Source organism: Gopherus evgoodei, chromosome 18 (genome assembly GCF_007399415.2).
Source record: "Gopherus evgoodei ecotype Sinaloan lineage chromosome 18, rGopEvg1_v1.p, whole genome shotgun sequence".
Taxonomy (NCBI): Eukaryota; Metazoa; Chordata; order Testudines; family Testudinidae; genus Gopherus; species Gopherus evgoodei.
The window spans coordinates 13667747-13689626 of NC_044339.1; the positions used below are offsets into that span (position 1 = coordinate 13667747).

The 21880-nt window shown below is 53.5% G+C and overlaps 1 protein-coding gene across 4 annotated transcripts in view; it reads left to right on the top strand.

The window, feature by feature from the left end:
• The window catches only part of SAMD11 (sterile alpha motif domain containing 11), a 175128-nt gene that overhangs the window by 151839 nt on the left and 1409 nt on the right, over positions 1 to 21880 (top strand). For all 4 annotated transcript variants that reach the window (XM_030537710.1, XM_030537711.1, XM_030537712.1 and 1 more), the window contains exons 9-13: positions 2161 to 2276; positions 2852 to 2930; positions 3633 to 4333; positions 13175 to 13299; positions 18710 to 18820. In XM_030537710.1, the coding sequence (XP_030393570.1) occupies positions 2161 to 2276; positions 2852 to 2930; positions 3633 to 4333; positions 13175 to 13299; positions 18710 to 18820 (1132 nt within the window). The remainder of the gene's footprint in view (positions 1 to 2160; positions 2277 to 2851; positions 2931 to 3632; positions 4334 to 13174; positions 13300 to 18709; positions 18821 to 21880) is intronic.

Below are 21880 nucleotides of genomic sequence, written 5' to 3' on the forward strand. Positions count from 1 at the left end.
GTGGGGGCAGGGAAGCAGCACAGTGCTTGACTTTGCCTCTAGATGCCCCGGTGAAGGTAATAATGTTCTAAGTGGCCATCAAAGGGAATTAAGAGATGCGCAGCCGGAAACCAGAGATTTGCTTGCAGGCTTCCCAAGCAGATTTGACTAATGGAAGAGACCTTGGCTCTTATTTGCTTCCTGAGGGCTTTACCTGGCTTGCTCTCTGGTTGTCTCTCCCTCCCCCAACCTTCCACTTCGGTTACTATTAGCTGGAGTCAGGGCTAATGCCAGTGTGCTGTATTGTCGTCCTGCATCATGTTCAGGCATGGGACCCCACCCTGGCTCTGCCCGGGCATCTCTCCGCTCACGAGCAACACCCCCTGCTATGCCAACCCTCTCTCCAGCTCTGCCAGCACTCACCTGTTCAACACTCACCTGCAGCAGGCCCCATCAGATCTCTGCCAGTGCACCTCGCCCCCGACCTGCAGCAGCCCCTTGTCTCCAGAGAAGAGGCTGCCAGTCATACCAAGCAGGGCAGTGGTTGGATAACCATTAGGGTCCTCACTGAGACCCCCACCCCCAAAACTATCAAATATCTTTTGACTTGTAACGTAGTCAAGTTTTAACCGAGGTTTGCTGAGGTGAAAGACTAGTGCTATCTGGTGCTGTCCTGTGCACCCCTTGCCCAGCCACCTCCCAGCGTACGTCCCAACAGAGCCAAATCTCTGGGAGTGGGAAGCTGGTGGGATCTGTTTCATTTCCCTGCGTGCAGATTTGTATTGTTGGCTCCTCTTTTATCCCCTTCATTTTTTTCTTTATCAAGTTTTGCAGATAAAGATCAAAATGCAACCCAAAAGCTACCAGTGCGGATAGTCTCCAGCGTCTCCATTCGCGCCATGGGTCAGTTCTGGGAATGAGTGAGAGAGCAGCGGGTGTGTGGGTAACAATGGAGCCAGTGCTGGGAGTTGCTGTGTCCACCTCCTCCCCACCTTTGACACCCGGATACTGTGAGCTGCTGTGACCTCCCCCACCAAACGTTCATTCACATCAGGCCCTGTGAGACCCTGAGTGTCTGCGCTTGGCTCCGTGTGGGTACTGGCCCCATGAACAATAATCACACTCAGCTCAGTGGGGAGAGAGGGCTCACGTCCCCTGTGAGATTGGGGCGGATGGTGCTGGTGGCTGCTCAATGGGAAAGGAATGAGCAGCTCCTGGCCTGTCCCTCCTCAGCTCTGCTTTGTTTTAATTCACCAAATGTTGTGTTTTCTTCACTCTGTGGTCATCACAAAGCAGGAGCCTCTATGGGGCTGGAACAGCTGGCTGGGAAACCCATGGTCAATGGGAATATCAGAAGCTTTTGGAGGAGCAGGGCAGGAGAGGGAATGGCAGACCCAACTGTCTGTCTAAGTGCAGCATGTGCACACCCGCGTGCTGGTGTGAGCACCCGGGTCCAGCCAGCAGGAGTCTAACGGCGAACTCCTTTGTCTCAAGGCAAGCACAATTTTTGAGTTATCTGTATAGCATCCTGGAGAGCATTCCCTCTAGGTCGCTCACACAGCAAGTGTGGGCCTGCTGCTCGGCTGCATCTGTCTAGGGGGATCGATCTCTGATCTCTCTCTCTGCCCTTAACTCAGGCACAACTCCCATTGGCTTCAGGGACAGTTTTTGCTTAGGAAGAACTGAGCAGAGACTTTGGGCTACAGCCCATTCTGAAATGTAATGTCCTCAGGGCTTTTACAAACCAGTCAGACACAGCTTCCATCCCAAAGACCTTATAGCCCAGCTCAGGCACGTTCAAACAAGGGAAGGGGGTGCAATTGTTGTGAGTGTGTGTGAGAGAGAGAGAACACACTGTGCATGAGACAGCTGGTGCATTATGGAGTTGCAGGTTGCTGAGCATGAGGATTCAGGTTCTAATGGTGGCAGTTTGCTGGCAGACCAGCCTTAGAAAGAGGCTGAGCTCGAGGCTGTCCTTTAACATGCAGGTGTATTTGTACAGGTGTGCCCCAGCTGTGCTTGTAGCGGGGTGTGGGTGTGTGTATATGTCAGAGAACACAGTACAGCGTGCTGGCGCGCCCACCGAGACATTGATCTCCTTGCTGAGTGAAGCTCACGCTCGAATTGCCGCGATCAGCACCGGGCAGTGCTAAATCTCTAAATCTCTTCCATTTTCTTTAGGGACATGTCCCACCCACCGCCTCTGCTGTCACCCCAGAATGCCCCCCACATTGCGCTAGGGCCTCACTTGAGACCTCCCTTCCTGGGGGTGCCTTCAGCTTTGTGCCAGACGCCAGGTGAGTACACGGGTGATGGTCCATGTGGCATATGGGAGGAGAGGGCTGTGTTGTCACTTGTTGCCACAGCCTTGACTTGGAGCATCTGAGAGCTGTCCCACCCCAGTGGATGCACTGCCGTCTCCTGTGGCTCCCGAATGCATCTCATGTGGCTGTTCAGCTCCACTGGCCCGTATAGAGGGGAGCAGGCAATGCCATCTCCCTGGTCCCTTTGGTGTGTCTAGCCCCACAGCAGTGCTAGCAGAGAGCAAGGCCTGCATGACGGGGATGGGACAGGCTCCTTGCACCAGGCAGCCGCAGTGTGGTGTGCCTATTGCATTGTGCAGCCTGAATGAGGCGGAGCAGCAGGAATGGAGTCGGCTGTGGGAGCGTTACGGGAAACCTTTTGGCATAGCTAGGGTCTTGTGAGCCACAGGAAATCACATCTGTTTTGCTCACTGGGATTACAGCGAGGACAGTTTCCCCCAGATTGGAGAGGGAGCAGTTCTGTCGCCCCTCACTGCACAGCTGGCCGCGCAGCGAGTGAGTGCTGCCCTGTATAACCCTGTGTCTATCATGCTGTCCCCTGCCCACAGGTTACGGGTTTCTGCAGCCAGCACAAGCAGAGATGTTTGCACGGCAGCAGGAGATGCTGCGGAAACAGAACCTTGCCAGGTATGGAGCACCGCCTCCGAGGAGCTCCCTGCATGTGAGCCTGCCTGTCCTTCGGTCTAGATTTCTGTCCCCTTTTGGCCTGTCTTCCTGGCCCCAGCCAGAATAGAGTGTGACCTTGGTGCTATATGGGCAGCTGGGGGAAGGAAGCCCTCCCTCTCCAGGGCAGCTACTGCATAGGCAGCTACAGTGTGAGCTTTCCCTACCCAGAGAGCCTAGTTCCGCCCTCACGCCCATCCAGTCCTTGGCCTCTCTGCTGAGACTACCATTATGCAGGTGATTTTTCTGACTGGAACCCTTTGGATGTAACCTGAGACCGCCAGACTCATTACACTTGGGCTTCTAAGGGGTGAGAAGGTGAGAGCTTTTGGTGCTGCCTGCTGGATTTGAACCCATGACTTAGGGATGAAAGGCTCTGTATCCCGTTACCTGCACCTTTCAACCAGCCAGCCCTGCTGCAAGGAACTTGCCAAGGAGCCTGGTTCGCACAGGGGGTGGCAGTGGTGGATGGAATCCAGATTCCTTGCCTTGGATTGTGCAGCAGAAATAGTGCAATGTCAGAGGGAAATTAATTGAAACAATATAAGGGCATGAAAACCACTCGCACACCAAACTCAGCCTTAGGCCTTTGAGCGCCAAAGCTGCAGCTGCTAGTGCATGAGGAGTTGACCTTCAAACCCTACTAATTTTTCTCTCCCTCTTTAGGCTTGAGATGTCGGCTGAGATCATCCGCCAGAAGGAGCTGGAGAATCTCCATCGACAGAGGCTACTGGCCGGCGACCCACTGAGCCTGCACCCGGCCTTACCCCAGGACCACCCGGCCTTGCGGAATATGCACGACATCCCCGAGGGGCACCCTCTGAGGGACGAACTCTCACGGAGGAACGCCATGCTGGTGCTCCGGCACAACAACACGCCGCTGCTGTCGCTCAACCATGGGGTCCCCAGCGCCACCCCGCCCAAGGAGCAGGGCCGGCGGGGGAGCCGGAAATCAATGCACCACCGGGCTGAGCCTCCAGGTCTGCATGAGGCCAAGGAGCTGGCCGAGCCCCGGGCACGGGATGGTGTGCCCGACTGCAACGATGAGGAGATGAAAGACTCAGAGAGTGATGCTGAAGTGAGCGACGAGAAGCCGGAGAGCCTGAAAGCTGAGAGCAGCAGCTCAGTCAGTGAACTCAAAGAGTGCAAAGAGACAAGCAAGGTCTATGAGGGGGCCAAGGAGCTGAGCGAAGTGGCTTCTGGCCAGAATGTCCCTTGCAGCTCCTCAAGCACTGAGTCGCCCAGCCACCTGCTTGGCCCAGGCATCAGTAAAAATGAGGTGAAATACCTCCCTCCGGCCTCCATCCCACCACCTCAGCCACTGCCCTTTGGATTCCCTTATACAATGAGCCCTTATTTCCACGCAGGTAGGTGAGAGCCTCATAACTAAGGGGGGAACTGGCATAGCAGGGGGCCTTGGCAGAGTATCGATTTTACAGGATGTTAAGAATGGGGCTGATAGTCTATTCGTGGTGCATCTGTCTCTGTGAGATTTGAGCATCTAGAGTTAAAACAAACAAAAAAAATGAATGTCAAGGATCCAGCTTGAAACAAAATAACTCAGAGGTCATAAAGAGATTACTAATTAATCCAGAGATGGTACCAGGCTGGGGTGAGCCACAAACACGTGAGAAAGGAAAAGGGCACATACTAGACCCAAGTAGACATGGACCTTGGATGGCACAGGAAGAATGTGAGAACAGGCATACTGGGTCAGACTAAAGGTCCATCTAGCCCAGGATCCTGTCTTCCAACAGTGGCCAATGCCAGATGCCCCAGAGGGAATGAACAGAACAGGTAATCATCAGGTGATCCATCTCCTGTCGCCCACTCCCAGCTCCTGGCAAACAGAGGCTGGAGACACCATCCCTGTCCATCCTGGCTAATAGCTATTGATGGACCTGTCCTCCATGAATTTATCTAGTTCTTTTTTTTAACCCTGTTATAGTCTTGGCCTTCACAACATGCTCTGGCAAAGAGTTCCACAGGTTGACTGTGCATTGTATGAAGAAATACTTCCTTTTGTTTGTTTTAAACCTGCTGCCTATTATTTTCATTGGGTGCCCCCTAGTTCTTGTGTTATGAGAAGGAGTAAATAACACTTCCTTTTCTACTTTCTCTACACCAGTCATGATTTTATAGACCTCAATCATATCTCCCCTTAGCTTTTCCAAGCTGAAAAGTCCCAGTTTTATTAATCTCTCCTCATACGGAAGCTGTTCCATACCTCTCATCATTTTTGTTGCCCTTTTCTGAACCTTTTCCAATTCCAATATAGCTGAGATTCAAAGTGTGAGAACATAAATGTGACTGAAAGTGAATTCTTGCCCCCTTGGGTGTGTAAGTGTGCCTGGCTGGAAGCTGTGGGCTGAGCATTTGACTGGGTATTGGCAAAGCTAATGATACAGTGGTAGGAAAAATGCCATGCTGTGTTGAGCTGTATGGATAAGCATGACGTCCTCACAGAGCAAAGGGGATAGTCTGCATGGAGTTGGCTGGACCTTATGTGGGAGCCTCGGTTCAAGACAGACATTGATAAATTGGAGAGGGCTTCAGGGAAAGGCAGCAAAGATGATTAAGGGCTTGGAGGGATTGACCTGTGAGGGAAAAGGCTGGAAGAATTAAGTATATATAGCTGGGCTAAAAGATAACCAGGCTTGTGGAGAGGTGGGATCCAGTAGCCACCTCTCAGTATTTGAAGGAGGTGCAAGGATTATTTGGGGCATAGGCGCCAACTTTTCCCGGCTCCGGTGGATGCTCGAGCTCCTCCCTCTCCGACTCCACCCCTGCCGCGCCCCTCCTGCCCCCATTCCAACCCCTTCCCCAAAGTCCCCGCCCCAACCCCGCCCCCTTCTTGCTCCATTGGACTCCTTCCCCAAATCCCTGCCCCGCCTCTTCCCCAGCTCCTCCCCTGAGCGCACCGCATTCCCACTCCTTCCCAGCGCTTGCCGCGCGAAACAGCTGGGAAGGAGAGGGGCAAAGCGGGACGCAGCGCGCTCAGAGGAGGAGGTGGAGGCAGAGATGAACTGAGGTGAGAGGGGCGGGACGAGAAGCTGCCAGTGGGTGCAGAGCACCCACCAATTTTTCCCTGTGGGTGCTGCAGTCCCGGAGCACCCATGGAGTCAGCGCCTGTGGTTTGGGATACTCGTAGGAGACATGCCCAAATGTAACAGGACAGAGAGGAAAAGGGAAAGCTTTTTAAAGTGAGCAGCTAAAAAATAGACTCGTGAGACAATCTCCCAGGGCACTGCAAAGCTCATTGCTAGAGTTCCAGCTAGACATACTGCTCAGGAATGTTCTGCAGGAAGCAGTCCTCTCTGGCAGCTGGTGGGGGACAGCCTGGAGTATCTGCTAGGTCTTTGCTATTTCTACATTCCCTGTATTTCCATAGTTTGAGAGGGAAATGCAGAATTAAGGCTGGAGCTCCCTCCATCCCATTGTGCCTGGGGCATCTCTGGATGCCAGGCAGCATTACCTCTGGCATGTGGATCCATACCTCTGGGACATAGATTCAGGAGGTCCCCAAACAGTGATTCCACTTCCTTGGCCAGCCTCTTGCCCTGGAAAGTCATGTGTTGTCACCTGACTGTGTTCCCATGGCAACCCCCATATATCTCAGAGAAATCTCTGATGTGTTAACTTTAAGCTTCAGCGATGGAACTCAACGGAGCAGGGGCTATTGATTTACCCCAGCTCTCTGCAGATAGCAGGAGCATGTCAGGACAAAGCGGAAGGGTATGCATGTAGGGATGGGGGCGTGTATTGATACTCAGGTCATCATCCCACCAAGAGGCATCGGAGTGGATGACTCCCCCCTCCCACCACCACTCAGTCATATGTCCTCCGTCAGGAACATCAGCTTTGTCCACAGCAAGAAACAGCAGCTACTCTGTGGTTATTGTCAGGTGCTCAGCTGACCCCTGTCCCGGCAGAGAGGGAGATGGGTTTGGTGAACTCTTGCCCCCATGACCTTCCAATGCCTTTCCAAAGGAGAGGAGCTGGTTGTTTGGAATCCAACCGATCTTCCTCCCCAACAGCAAGGTTTAAGGAAGGACAGCAGGGTCACACACGTGTGATAGAGCCATCACTGAGGTGACTGCCAGCCTGCGGGAAAGCACGCTCTCTCTGTCCCATGCATGGCTTTTAAAATGGGCTCTGCATCCTGCTCCATGTGGAGGGAGGTGTGCACCACTCAGGGACACCACCGACTCACTGATGCAACCTGAAGACCCGTGAGTAAAGGACGTCCCAATGCTAAGTGGGACTTGAACTCAGATTCCCAGCCTGAGCCAGCGTACCAGCCCTGCTAGCTCAACCCAGAACCAAAGAGAGATGCATGGTCTAATGCCTTAGCTGAGCAGTTAGCAGGAACTTACTAGATGCTGTGTCCTGTGAGAGTACAGGGAGACAGGCCTTCTCCTTTATAAATCAATGAACTGGGCAGGAGGAGTGCGGCTGCCCTTCACACGTGGGCCGTTCAGAACCACCGTCAAGCCAGAAGAAGGAAGCAATTTCTCTGGGACAAGCAGGTGGCCAGCATGATAAACATTCCTGCTGCTTGCAACAGAGGCTTCCTTCTGGGAGCCTCCCCCTCACAGTCATTTAAAGGGGGAAACACACGGTTCTGTGCTCTGGCCACCCCATGTGCGACCCTACAGAGCAGGGTATGTGTGGATTGCAGGCGGGAGTCCACCTCCATGAAATTATCAGAAACTAGAATGTGTCCTATATTATTATTACTTATGATCAGGGCCTCGTTTAAACTGACCCCTCCAGTTTCGGGGACCATCGCTGTGTTTATTCCATGAGGGCTCTCTTGCTTTAAGCTAGCATCCCATGTATTATTATGAAAGTTGTGATTGTTATTCAGGGCTCCCCAGAGGATTCAGGGGGCCTGGCGTCTTTGGTGGTGGTGGGCCCCCGCCACCGAATTGCTGCCGAAGACCCGGAGCAGAAGAAGCTTTGGGGGCTGAGGCCCCATGAGAATTTTCCAGGGCCCCCGGAGCAAGTGAAGGACCCTGCTCCTGGGGTCCCGAAAAAATTTTGTGGGGGCCCCTGCAGGGCCCAGGTCCTGGGCCAAATTGCCCCACTTCCCCCCCACCCCCGGGCGGCCCTGTTGTTATTGCATCGGTGGCCGCAGCTGAGATCAGGACCCAATTGTGCTTGGCACTGGTCAGACACATAGGCCATGTCTCTCTGAAGAGTTAGCGCATGACAGGCTGGGGAGTAAATCTACAACCCTCTAGTATGCCACTCTACCTGGCCGCATGGACCCTGTACTAAAATTTCTGTAGTGCAGAAACAGCCGTAGGAACTTCTAGTGCATGGTAGCAGGGTCCACGTGGTGACTGTGTGTGTGGCAGGTGCTGTGCTGTAGATTGCTGCACAGTAAATGGCTATATAGACAAGCCCGTGGGAAGAGTCTATGCACGTAGGCGAGACAGATCACGGGTAGGAGGGCAAACTGAGGTCCCAGGCCACACTGCAGGTCAGCAGGGGAGTGGGGAATAGAACTCATGTCTCCAGAGCCCCTGTGCAGTGTCCTGGACTGTGCTCTCTCTCACACGTCCTTATGCTACAGGTGTTTTGGGGTGCTTTGATTAACCCAAGTCCAAGTAGTGCGAACACAGATTGCCCAACAAATGGCCAGCCTTGGCCCCAGGAGGAGTTTGTGCCTGAGGACAGAAAAACAGACGTTCTCTTAACTCTGTCCTGTCCATGGGCTGCTCTTGTAGCTCACAGGGGCCTGATGGGATGCTGGACACCATGGTGAGGAGAAACAGACCCTGTCCCAAGGAGCTGACAATCTAAAGAGGCTTGTAGCATGACAGACCCCAGAGGATGGGGGAGAAGGGAAAAGAGATGGTTGGAGTCTCAGACAGCCCAGCCAGGTTTCCAGAACAGGGAGGGCTCCTCTCATGCTTTGGAGGCAAAGAACTGGTTTCTGTCCCCGATGACAAAAATATTGACGAGGCAGCCAGAGTTTGGTCGATTCCCTGAGCCGCCTCCTGGGAATCTGGCGGCTGCCGGATGACCTCATCTCTTCAAGGTTTCAGCGGAGTTGTGTTTTCGTCTTCCCCCCTTTCCGCTGGAAAAGGTGAAGGATGGAGTGTGCGGGAGGCTAAAATCCTTTTATTGATCCACAGTCTGGAGAGCAATTAACGTGAGCCTTTCGGTGCTGCTCCATGACCCGAACCCGCAATGGTGTGTGCATGGGGGGGGGGGAATGGGAGAGTGATAACAAGACTGATTAAAGCCATCTGTGTGTTGGCTTCTGGGCCTGTTCTGAGCTTGGGGCTGGGGGAGGAGGGAGCTTTGCTGCTGATGCTCTTGGCCTGATCAGACGTCTGTGCAGAAAACACGGCCTGGCTGTTGGGACTGAGGCCCTGTTGGCAGTGAGGAGAGGATAGATCCTGCTCTAGCCAGCCGACAGGCCTGCTGTCTGGACTTACACTTGTCCGAGTGATAATGCCCGGGTCATGCCCAGTGACACCAATATCCGTGTTTATTTCCCTCCTCTCGGTGCAGTGCTGGGGACTGAGGGCCTGTATTGTCTCCAGAATAGGTACAGCATGGGCACCTCCCCTGCAGTCCCCCCTCCACTGCCCTATCAGCCCTTGTGCCTCAGCCGTGCCCCGTGGAGACTCCTCTTTCTGGAAGGGGTGGGTAGTTCAGTCTCCAGGACCCTTGGCCTTTCTACCGCAGCTGCCAGAAAATGTGTGTGAGGGGGGGATTATTTCATACCAGTTGGCAGGGGGGTGTTTTTATGTGGGCGCCTGTCCACAAGACCCTGGCCTGGGATGATGGTTTTCGCCCCCCTCCAAGCTGGGGCCCCATCTGGTGACATGCTCTGTAATCCGTTATCAGTCCTGTGGATCTTTATTCCTCACTCAGTGACAGAAGAGGAGCCTGGCTGGGGACAGATGCTGCTGTGTCCCCACTGTCCAGCAGTGTCCAGCGATGTACCATTACCATCTGAGGGAGCTTGCATGTATCGAGCCCAGTGACTCCTGGACAATCTGCAGAGTGGGGGATGATTGAATAGGTTGCTTCCAGGTCCTCTGTTTCCAAGGTGCTGAGCACCCAAATCTCTAGTAGAAATCCATGAAGCTCTGGGTGTTTGCCACCTCCGCAGAGCGGGTTCTCTGGGGGAAGTTAAGGCCCCGTTGAAATCAGCGGGAGTTTTGATACTGGCTTCAGTGGGGCCAAGATTTCAGCATCTGTCTCTTAACTTCTGTGCTATAGAAACTGCTAGTAGGCTGGAGCCCAGTGTGCTGGTCTTCCCCGTTTTTCAAGAACACTTCCCCCCGTCAGCCGGAATGTTATCCTGGTATAGATGGGGACAGGAGGCAGACCGTTGGAGACAGGGCTTTGGCGATACTAGCTTTCTCTGTGTGTGGATAGGTGGACAATATTACTTGTTGCCCTGACTCCTGGAGACAGCAGGCTGACTGCGCGCATGGCTGTGGGCCTGGAGGGATACAAAAATGGGTGGGGAGAGGGCTCCCTGGCAGGACTGACCTTTGGCTCAGCTCTGTTAGTGACATTAGCAAGGCTGCAAATAGAGCTGATGGGCTCAGCGCATCTCCCCAATTCTACCCCAGGAATTGTAGGATCGCTGGTAGGCACCTGGGGAAGGGATTTCCTCAAGGGTTACACCAAGACTCGCTAGCCCTGTCCCCTGACATTAGCCCTTCCACTTGCAAAGAGAGTTGAACGTGACTCTATCTGCATAATCTCTGGTAGGGATCTGGAGACAGCCTGTGCCAGGCAGATACCCCCCAGCCTCTGTGAAGTCTTGGGCAGTGCCTGAGGCTGGGGCAGGCAGGCTGGCTGACTGGAGGCTTCATTCCCAAGTCCTTGGCTTGCCTTTGGAATAAGGAAGTACCTAATTTTAAAGCCGTTGGCTGTTAACAGTCCGACCCCCTCGGAGACCCTTGCTCTTTGCAGATGGAGGCGTCTGGCCCATGTGTCGGCTGTGCCTGGAATAACTGAGTTCAGTTTCACTTTGTCTATTTACCGAGCAGCAGCCGCTTTTCCAAAAAAGGAGGGAAACAATCAGCCGTCCCAGTGTCTCGCTAGCTTCAGTGTAAACAGCTGGGAGTTTGGGTTCCAGAGCAGGGGACAAACCACAAATGAAAATGATGATGTATCCAAAGGGAGCTCGTCTGTCTGTCCATCTGTCTTATAGTTGGGAGGGAAGGGAAAATGCTGCTTCTCCAGTGATGTCCCAGACCCCCTTGGGGCCTCCCCCCGAGTCTCTCTGCAGCTTGGGAAAGCTGGTAGTTTCCATGGAAGCATTTATAAGGGGGATGATAGTTCAGTGAAGCCCAAGCTGTTGCTGACTGGGAGGACAAGGGGTAAAGTGGATCAGGGGGTTCAGTCCGGAGCATGTGGCAGAGAGGCCAGGTTCTATCTCTGGCTTTTTCACATCGCTGGAGGGGCCCACTGAACTTTTGAAGGCCTCAGGACAGCATGTCATGGTGCCACTGGACCCGCTGCAGAATGTAACAGACAGAGGACCCTGCTCCAGAGGATACGGCTTGCAATTCTTGCCCTTGCTGTGAAAGAGAGATTGCAGCGAGGGACAGGGCCGAGGATAGGAGCTGGGGTTTAGGTTCTGATCCCCACTCAAGTGTCAGGGAGGAGAAGCTGAGGATCTGGGCTGTAAGCTCTCTGGGGCAGGGACTGTCTTCTTGCTCTGTATTTGTACAGCCCCTAGTATAATGGAGTCCTGGATCATTACTGGGGCCCCTAGGTGCTGCAGTCATACAAATAATAACAAAATGGGCTATAAGGAGCAAAGTGCTGGGGATTCCAGTCCTCCATGTGGCTGGAGGATGGGACAGGGGATACTCAACCCCACTCACGGGTGTGGAGGATGAACCGTCTCATCCCCCCACTCCACACCTCTTCAAAGGGGTTAGGAGGGAGACAGACAGTTCCTGCCCCCTTTTCAAGTGGATAGATGTGGCTGAGGACGATACCCAGCACCAGATGGTCCAGAGGATGCTCTGAAACCTCCACAACAGATAATTACGACATGTCACTTCCAGTTATTGGTTGGCTCATGCCCTGAAGCGTGAGAGTTGAATGAGAGTTTTGCCCTCTCCAGTGTGACTGTGGATGTTCTGATTCCTGTAAATATCCAGTCCTTTTAAGCATTCTCCTGAACTCTTGGCCTCAGTGGTCAGATAGGCAGTGAGTTCCACAGGTGAATAAGGCATTTTCCAAACGAGTATTTTCTGTGATCAGTGGTAAATACGTGGGTGGTCCCCTTGCTCCTCTGTTGTGATACAGCAGAAGCTGGAGTTGCCTGGCTGGTTTCTGTCCATCGTTTTCATTGTCCAGATCTCTGCCCTGTTCCTCTCTAGGCTCTAATCCAGCCCTCTCCTTCCACGTTTGTCCCATGCTGTCGGACGCTGGGAAGCAGGGACAGCTCGGCTCTCCCCTTCTGGGGTTGGAGCGCTCTCTCTGTCGCCTTCCGGCCCTGCTGACAGGGCTGGGCCTTGAACCGCTCTTGCGTTTCAGAGGATTGACCTGTCTGCGTGAACTGCACCATGCTCTCCTCAGAGCTCCAGTGAGATTCTTTGGGGTCACCTCCCCACCCAGCTAGACCCTGCCCCAGCAGACAGACGGGGCCGTATGCATTTAAACCACGGCAACGGGTGTTAGGCAGCCTGACATTTTGGGCTGTGGGGGATTTAAAACAAAGGTTTGTTCGTAAGGAAGGAGTGAAAATTCTCTTTTCCGCACCAGCTCCAGCCAAGCAGCAGGCCGGAGGGGCAAGGTGTCAGGGCTTATTTATCATTTGGAGCACGTAGTGGGGAGAAGGGCTGGAGGGAGGGAAACTCCCAGGGCAGCCGGAGTTTTTCCATTTTGCAGTGTGTGTGAAGAAACATGCCTTTGAGGGCTTCTCTCCCCCCTCCCTTTGCTGCAGCTGAAGAACATTACACACATGAAACACATTAGAGGGGATTTCCCCCCTCCCTCCTGCCGCCCCCCCCAACACCTTTTCCGAGCGAGGGACCTCCAGGAGACAGAAGCCTATGAATTGACCCTACCCAGCGTTTTAATTGACAGGCCATTAAAAATGGATGTGCGGCTAGAGAGAACTATTCCGATCGCAGGCCTGTTGCTGTCAGTGTGGGATTTAATGATTTATGTTTCCTTCTCCTCCCCGTCTCCCCCGGCCCCAAACAATCCAGGCGCCATGGGAGGTCTGTTCTTGGATGGGGAGGAGAGCCCTGCGCTGGAAGACATCAGCAAATGGACAGTGGAGGACGTCTGTAACTTTGTGGGCAGTTTGTCTGGCTGTGCCGAGTACACTCAGGTAAATTCACAGCAGCTTGGGAAACGTTTGACGGGGTTGGAAGGGGGAGGGAGAGAACGCGCTCCAACTCTTCTCCCACCCCCAACTCCTGCAATCAATCAGAGCAAATGTGGTGGAATATTTAAAAGAGCCCTGTAGGGCCGGTCAACCGTCTGGCTTTCCTGTTTTCCTACCAGATTGGTCAACCGTCTGGCTTTCCTGTTTTCCTACCAGATTAGGGCTTAACCGCCCGGCTGCCAAGATGCCCCCAGGGCATGGAAGGGTGTGCATGTGGCTAGCAGTGTGGGAGGGGGGAGGTAGAGGGTTTCTGCTGCTGCTGGGTGGATTACAGCTAGCAACTCCCCGCCTCGGGAGAGATGTGTGTGGAAGTCTGTGGTGCCCCACAACCAACCCAAACACAATGCTGGCTTTGTGCCGGGCTGTCCTGGGGAGCCAAGCTTTGGGCGTGTTATCATGAGGGACTCTGTACTGGGTTTGAGTGCCGTTCAGAAGTGCCTTTTCTTAGGGAGCACCAGGAGCTGGAAGCCTGCAGCATCTTCACCAAAAGGCAGCACCTGGTTGGCCTGATGGGTTCTCTCTGGTGCCCATCAATAGCCTCGCCACCCTTGAGCAATGTCAGCCAGGTGCCCAGGTAAAAAGCCACTGGTACCTTGCACCAGGGCGGTCTGTGGCACAGCTGGACCAGCCTTTCGCCTCCAGAGCGCTAGTCACAGTCTTATCTTAACGCTTGGCAGCATTGAACAATCTCTGCTCCGGTGGTGGGCAGCGCTCCGAGGGAGAGCTTTGGGAGAAGGGGAGGAAGCTGTGAGAGGACCCCCCCCACTAAATAAATTGCCACGCAGAGTTGTTTTTGTTTTTAAAGCCCTTTGCAGCAGGAGCAGTGCATCCATCAGTGCTGCAGTGTTCATAAAGCCGCTCAGTGTGAGGCTGCTAGGTGGGACACGAAAAACAGCCCTGCTTTTTGGCTCCTACGGCTGCTGAAATCCATTATAAATACCCCATTGAGAGCCTGCACTAACGGCAAACGCACAGATTAATGAGCTGTCTGAGACAGTCCTTTAAAGAGGGCAGGGTGTGCTCAAGAGAGGGAGAGGGACAGGGATTGGGGGAGGGGATGAGAACTAAGGTTTAGCTCCGGAGAATCCAGTTCCTCCTGGGACAGCCGCACCTAGACCGGGAACACCAGGGAGATCCAGGCACTAAAATGCAGCCCCTAAGGGGAATTGGGAGAGAGGACAACAAGGGAATCGAGCTTAACAAAGACAGCCCCCTTGACACACACACAGTGAGAGGGCAAGTTGGGGAATCCAGCCGACTGGAGCCTGTGGGGAAGCTCCCACTTGGAAACGATCCTCTTTGTCCACTTGCTTCTGAGCTGGCTGAACACTGATTTTCAAAAGCTCCCTCCCTTCCCACCCAGCTCCTGGAGCATCAGGCATCGCTGCCTCTTCATGACCACTCAGGCCAACACCCACTGAGCTGAGCGGCTGCTCAGAGTGTTAACGGCCCAGCAAGTGACCTTTCCTGAGCGATCCCCAGCCAGTGTGAGAAAGCCAAGGCCCGGCTTCGCGTCACTGCCAGGAGCAGGCCTTGGGAGAGCAGCTCAGACGCCTGGCGTGGGTTTCAGGGCCTGAACAGGCAGCTCCTTTCATTCTACACTGCACGTTTTCACTGATGAAAGATCTCCTTAAAGATCCTCCCCAAGGGGAGGGGGAAGCTGGGAGCTGGGCTTTGCCGTTCATTATGGTGGCCGGGAAGCAATGCCTCCCTTCCTGCTCTCGGGGGTGGCTGGCTGATGTGCTCTCAATGCAGAGTCTGTCCTTCTTTGCCCCCTCACCATGGTGTTAATCTCATCCTGACAAGCTTCATTAAAACCACCTGCAGGACTGGTGTTTCCTCCAAGCATGCAGCTGTGCCTGCGAGAGCGTGCATCTGACAGAGATGGGGGGCCCGTGAGTGTGTGAGAGAAGGGAGGGCTAGAACCAAGAGGGGGGCTTGAGAGAGCAGGAGAAGTTTTTTGGGGGAGGGGAAGGAGAAAAGGAAGAGGGTAGATTTGAGTGGCTGGAGGGTGTGAGAGAGAGACAGGTTTTCATGTTTGGCCTTCGGGGAGGGAAGGGCCTGGGTGTAGAATAAGGCAAGGAATGCATGGGGTGGGGTGGGATCAGGAGACTGTGTATTAGTGAGGCAGGAAAGGGGGTAGGTTTCAGGGTGGGGGGGGGACGTTAAACCAGCCCAGATCGGGGGTAACTCACTGGCGACAGTGGAATTCCTCTGGATTTACACCCCTGTAACAGAGCACAGGGCCACCCCACCACTGCACGTGTTGAGGCAGGTAGGAAAAGTGGAGAAATCCTGACCACACGCACCTTGCCAAAGACTCGGCCATTTACACCTCCCAGTGCTCCCTGCGCGCCTAGGGACAGAAAAGCCAGAGCTGATTGCTGTGCTGGCTTAGCAGACCTGGGCACTGTCAAGTAATGGGGACCATTGTAAACAACCCTGGCATGGCAGGGGGCACTGGCACACACGGAGTTAAACGGATGAGGCTTTTGTCGTTCATTGTGGTTGTGTGTTTAATAGCTTTTTCTGTGTGAAAAATGCAGTGTGCAGGGGTGCTGCAGAGCTATCTGTTCTCTCCTCCCAAACCACAGCTGCTGGGGAGGTCTGGCCCCGGCCCGCAGCGCGCTCCCGCCAGGAAGCCCAGCAAGAGCTTGGCGGTTACGCTGTGCATTCAGGAACACATTTCAAAGACGCACAAAAGTAACGTAATTGAAAACAAAATCAGCCTTCCCACTCCCAATCTCCATCAACGTCCATCTTTGTGTCGTCCTCCCCCTCTCCGCCCCCGTCAAGTGAGGCCTCCCAGTGTGCTCAGGTTAGGTCTTGGGGGAGTAGAGAGCTGAATGAGGGAGCCTTTTGGCTCCTGGCCATGTTGGCTCTGTAGGAAGGAAAGAAATCGTCTATTAAGTTTCGCTAGGTCAAAGAGCAGAAACACATGCTGCAGTCATCAAGAGCAGTTTTGCTGGTGGAGTCCAGCAGTAAATGACCTTGCACCGGCTCAGCTGCCTGGCGTCAGCAGCCACTGCTGCTCTCCAAGGGGATGGCTCTGCAATGCAATCCCGTTAGAGCAAACTGAAAGCCCCCCTCCCTTGGCTGTGCTGTAATAACAATGCTATGCAAAGCAGCTCTGGGGCGAGTGGGAGTGGAGTCAGCTCTTAGCTAGTGCTGCGGCCCCAAGACAGTTCACCCAGGCGCGAGGCCAGCGCGCGCCTTGACATGTGGAGAAACCCGCGTGGAGCGAAGGTGTGGCTCATTAAGGAGGAGAAACTCGACATGTGCCCGATCGAACCCAGTTCCCGCCATTGAACGGAAATGGCTCGGTAGCAAATGAGAAGCATGACGGACTAGTGGAGCTGCAAGCACTGAGCCAGCATTAATGGAACAGAGCTGCTGGCAGGGAGATTGGTACAATTACATCCCCACTTTACAGATGGCAAAGAGAAGCACAGGGGAGGTGGGGGTCTTGTCTGGGGCAGGGCTGGGCTAGAACCAAGGCATCCTGACTCCCTGACCTGGGCTTTTACCACAGGCCCTGTTAGATGACAAGCTGCTGCTTGAGTCCATCGGTCACTGTGGTGGGGGCAGAGCAAATTCTTCACTTTGGGTTTTTTCACCATTCCATTTTTTCCCCCTTTTCCTTGGGAAGGGTGTTTAGAGATTTGTGTATCTGTATAACGGGGGGGGAGGGGTGGATTTGTGTGCATGTATAATAGTGGGGTGTGTGTGATATAGATTACCTATACATCTATATGAGAAAATTCCAGGATTGTCCCTCTGAAGCCTAGAATGTCTTTTGAGCCAGTGGGGAGCAAAGGAAACAGCTACAGCCATGGCCGAGAGCTCGTTTTGTTTAGAGTGTCACCCCCTTCAATCATCACTGGGAGTCACAGCCTGTTACGATCCAGTTTTAAGTTCTCAGCCATTTGGGGCTTTTTTACACACACAATTTTCTGAATTACATCTGGGCAACAGCACAGGCTTCAGCTCCTAGTCACTAACTAGATAAGTTCATGGAGGATAGGTCCATCGATGGCTGTTAGCCGGGACTGTGTCCCTAGCCTCTGTTTGCCAGGACCTGGGAGTGGGTGACGGGATGGATCCCTTGCTGATGACCTGCTCTGTTCATTCCATCTGGGGCACCTGGCACTGGCCACTGTTGGAAGACAGGATACTGGGCCGTTCTTGAGTTTTGACTGTATAATGTTGCTTCGGGTATTCTAATGTGGGTGGAGAGTGTTGGAGAAACCCACTACACTACGTGGCAGTCACTAGTTAGCTGGCTGTTCAAAGGGGTAGGTCGTTTTGCATCGTTACTGCTGCCTGTCTCAGCTGGGAGGTAGCGCTCATTCGCCTGGCACAAAACCCTGCCCTGCCCAGTGCAGCATGAGGGGGTGCATAGATTGTATCTAAAGTGGATGTTAGCAGGGATAAAAAGGCAGGACAAAGTGTGAGTGGCGTCGTTGAGGTATGGTTTGTATGGGGAACACACTGCCTAGCCATTTGTCTGTCTGGCACACGAGCAGTGTTTAGGGCCTGGGTTTTGCTTAAATCAATCCTGAACAGGTTAGTTCCCGGCAGTGGAGATTTCTGAGAAAAATGTTTTTGATCAGGAAATCAAATGTATAAGGATATTGCAGAGGATGACCTGAGCCTTTTTAGATTATTCGAAGCCCTCTTTTGAGTGGTGGGAGGGGACTCAGTCGTTATGTGCAGGGGGCCTACAGGCCCTGGAGAGACTTTTGCAAAGAATCGTGAGGACAATGTGTGGGATCCGGAGGAGCAACCACATTGTGGTATATGCCACCACTATGGATATGGCTGGAGACTCTCCGAACATGCTCCATACCAGGGCAGCGACAGCTGGCAGTAAGTTTGTGTTGCTGCAGCACTGGGCTGGACTTGAACTGAGGCCGCAGGGTTAAGGCAGTTTATACCAGTGTGGTTACAGCATGTAGCTAAAGCCAGGGCATGCCCCATCCCAGGCCTTGAGCAGGACTTTCCTTGCAACTGCTCTTTGTGGCTGCCAGTGAAACACGCTGCACCTTCGTGCCGGGCAATGCATGTACCTGGGAAGCCGAGCTTGGGTGGTGAAGTTCCCCTGCTTTGGGGAATAGTGTCGGAGCCCTGTAGTCTCTTTGGGGCAGGAACCTTCCCTTTGTTCTGGATTTGTACAGCACCTAGCACACCTGGCTCAAGACTAATGCTCTGAGGAGCTACCGCCCAACAAATATCTAATGATAATAACTAGGTTCCTCAGCTTCCCTGCTGTGGCCTCCCGTGCTGCTAGCTCGAGGCATGTGTAGCTGCGCTGGCATGTGTAAGCATGGAGGTGTGCTTTGGTTGTCTGCAGGTATTCAGGGAACAGGCTATCGATGGCGAGACGCTGCCTCTCCTGACCGAAGAGCACTTACTGACCAACATGGGGCTCAAACTGGGACCAGCTCTGAAGATCAGGTCACAGGTAAGAACACCACTTCAGCCGTGGTGTAAATGGGAGCAAGTCAAAGCTGCACATCCCCCACACTCCAAGCTCTCTTACAATATGGGGTGAAGGCCAAAATGAAGGGAGCTGGCTAGTGGTTGATCTGCAGCACCAGGAGCTGGGTTCACCGCTCTGCACGCTGTGATCGATCGTCAGCCATTCAGGCAGAGAGGTTAACCCGCCCCCTTGGTGCGAGCAGGCTTACTTCACTAGCGTGTGAGCGCCCTGAGGGAAGTGTCGCCAGCACTGTTTGTCAGCACAGCTGTATTACCATGCGAACAGAAGACTCGTTCCCAGATGCACTGTAGACACACACCCTTGGAGGCACGGAGGGCTGAATCAGGCCTCTGGTTTGTATTAAAGAAGGTGGGGCAGAGCCTACTGTGCCCCCACCGGAGGCAGTGATCACTCACTCTCCCCTGCCCCTCGCTTTGGCTGACAGATCCTAACCCTCCCCCCCCCCCCCCGAATGCCAATGACAGACTCAGAGGGAGAGGTCAGATTGATGATAATTAGCCAGCACTTTCCTGGGCTTTAGAGCCATTTGTTCCTGTTCGGGTCAGTGTGTCTGAACTGGCCAACAAAATTCATCTAATAAACACAAATGCTATAGGGTCTAGTATAAAGACACTGGTTTTTGTTTTTTTTGAAGGGAAGTAAAATGTAGTTCATGAAGGCACCTGCAGTAACATTAAAAGGGAAAGAAACATTTCTAACCGGTAGCTGTAGAACAAAATGCCCACAGCCCTAGCCATATGCACATACGTAGCTGTAGTGTTGTGTATCCATGTAAAATGTTACAGGAATGGGTGTTTAAATTCCAGTACCGTAATGATAATATATAAACCAGTTATATAAATTCTATAAAATGTATAATGTACATACAGCCGTACAATACTGTCTTATATGCACATGATGTACATGTGTGTATATGTGTATACAGAAATTTTACATACAAATGCATGTTAAATAATCATGATACAGGGACACACACACACGCGGGTTTAGTTTCCCTTACCCACACGCTAGACATTTGTTGTATTATGTTAAAAGAAGAAGGGTAATGTTATTACTTTCCCGGCAGCCCTTACTGTTTACGAGGGGTCTAATAAAAAGGTTCTGTGGGCAATTGTTCCCTGTGGATCAATTCGCTGGGAAATAAAACTCTTAGTTTCTTAAAAACAGAGCGCCCCAACTCACTCCCAGTTTAGATTTTTTGTGGTGGTGGATGAGATCTGCTTTTAAGCCCTGCCTCAAAAATGTGGGGGGGAGGCAAGCCCCCATTTCGCTAACAGACCCTCCCCCCCCCCGTTTGGGTTAAATACAAACCTGTGTTTTTAAATGCAGAACAGCTGTGTAGGTGCTGCACTTGGTTGGGAGGTGAGAACTGCTTCAGAGGAGGTTTCTGTGCGGATGGGGGAGTGCAGCCTTTTAACGTCCATCTCCCTCGCGCCCTTCCCCCTCCACCCCAATGCAAATCTAGGCATCCAGGGCCTCAGCACCTCCCCAAGCCACATCATAGAGCACATGCCAGGATGCTCCTTTGCCTTGGTGTAGCTCCCAGGCTGTTTTCAAGCTCGCCTGGCGAATGTAGTTAGTGTTTTCCACAGCAAATGGGACTGTGAGGCAGAGGAAATGGTAGCAGATCTCTCCACACATCCCTGCTGCAGTCTGCAAGGTCCTGCTTGCCTTGCACGCCTCTGGTTCCTCCGCCCCCCCCTCAAAAAAAGCTTACTATGCAGCCAGCTGCTCCCCTGGGTGGAGTTCAAGGAGTGTAGCAAGCAGCTGGTGTGACTTCCCAGGAAAGGGAGGGAAGTCCCAGCTCCCTGATTTAGCAAGACTAGGGCCAGCACTGCGTGTATATGCGCCTACCGCCAAGGGGCTGCATGCAGGGGCGGCTCTAGGGATTTTGCTGCCTCAAGCACAGCAGGCAGGCTGCCTCCGCAGGCAAGCCGCCACAGGCAGCCTCCCTGACGCCCTCGCGGCACTGGTCGAGCGCCCCCCACCGTTTGCTGCCCCAAGCATGTGCTTGGCGTGCTGGGGCCTGGAGCCACCCCTGGCTGCATGCACCACACCTCGGTTCAGAACCGCTGCTGCTTTAGCATAGCCTGGCCAGAGAACAAAAGGCACAGTTCAGAGTGCTCCTCTCTTTTCCCTGCCTAGGGGCCACTCTTCTTTCCGGGGCACCGGGGAATTACTGCCCGCAGGAGGCGCTAGAGCCAAGGGCCTGAGCGTGTGCGCTGTAAAGATGAGCAAGTGAGATGGACTTTAGGCAATGCACTGCCATTAATGCTCCTGCATCCGCGTTGGCCTTTCTGCTGAGTGGGGCATGCTGGGCTCAGATGTGGCACAGGATCTGCTGCCATGTTCCTGCAGTGGCGGACTGGGGCTGTGAATTACACAGAGCAGGGAAGGGGGTGGGGGGCACTGAGCTCCCACAGGTCTGACAAACTAGTCTTGTTTGAGAGCAGTGATGTGTGACTGTTACACCACGATCGCAGGAGGGGCTGGGGCTGTTTGGGGGTCACAAACACTTGCCTTCCTCTCTGGGCTCAGGCAGGGCTCTTGTGTGGTTCAGTGCAACACACCAACCACCAGCCCCAAAAGCTCACAAACCCGCAGTAGAGAAAAGGGAAGTGCCAGGGGAAAGGTGCTGCTGGGGCCAGGGAGATGAGCTAACAGCCACTGCTGCACAATTGCTGAAATTTAACAACACACAAAACATGCACCCGGGTCCCTTGTGTAAAATATTAATCAACACTATGTCCAGGGACCGTGAGCCATAGCGGACGGTCTTCTCCCCAGGGCTAATTTCCCATGGGCTTGCTCTGGTGTGGTTTTATGCCACAGTTCCTTCGCTTGTATTGCCAATTGCTCCTTGTCACACAGCCATGCGCAGGTGGCCATGCAACAGGCTGCAGCAGCAAGGCTCACTGCTGGGTCGTTTCCCCCCTCTCCCCAATGCTTTGGGTCTATGACCCATGCACAAGTTCAGCGTACAGTGCTTCCTACCTCTGCTGCCTGGTAAGCTACTTTCTC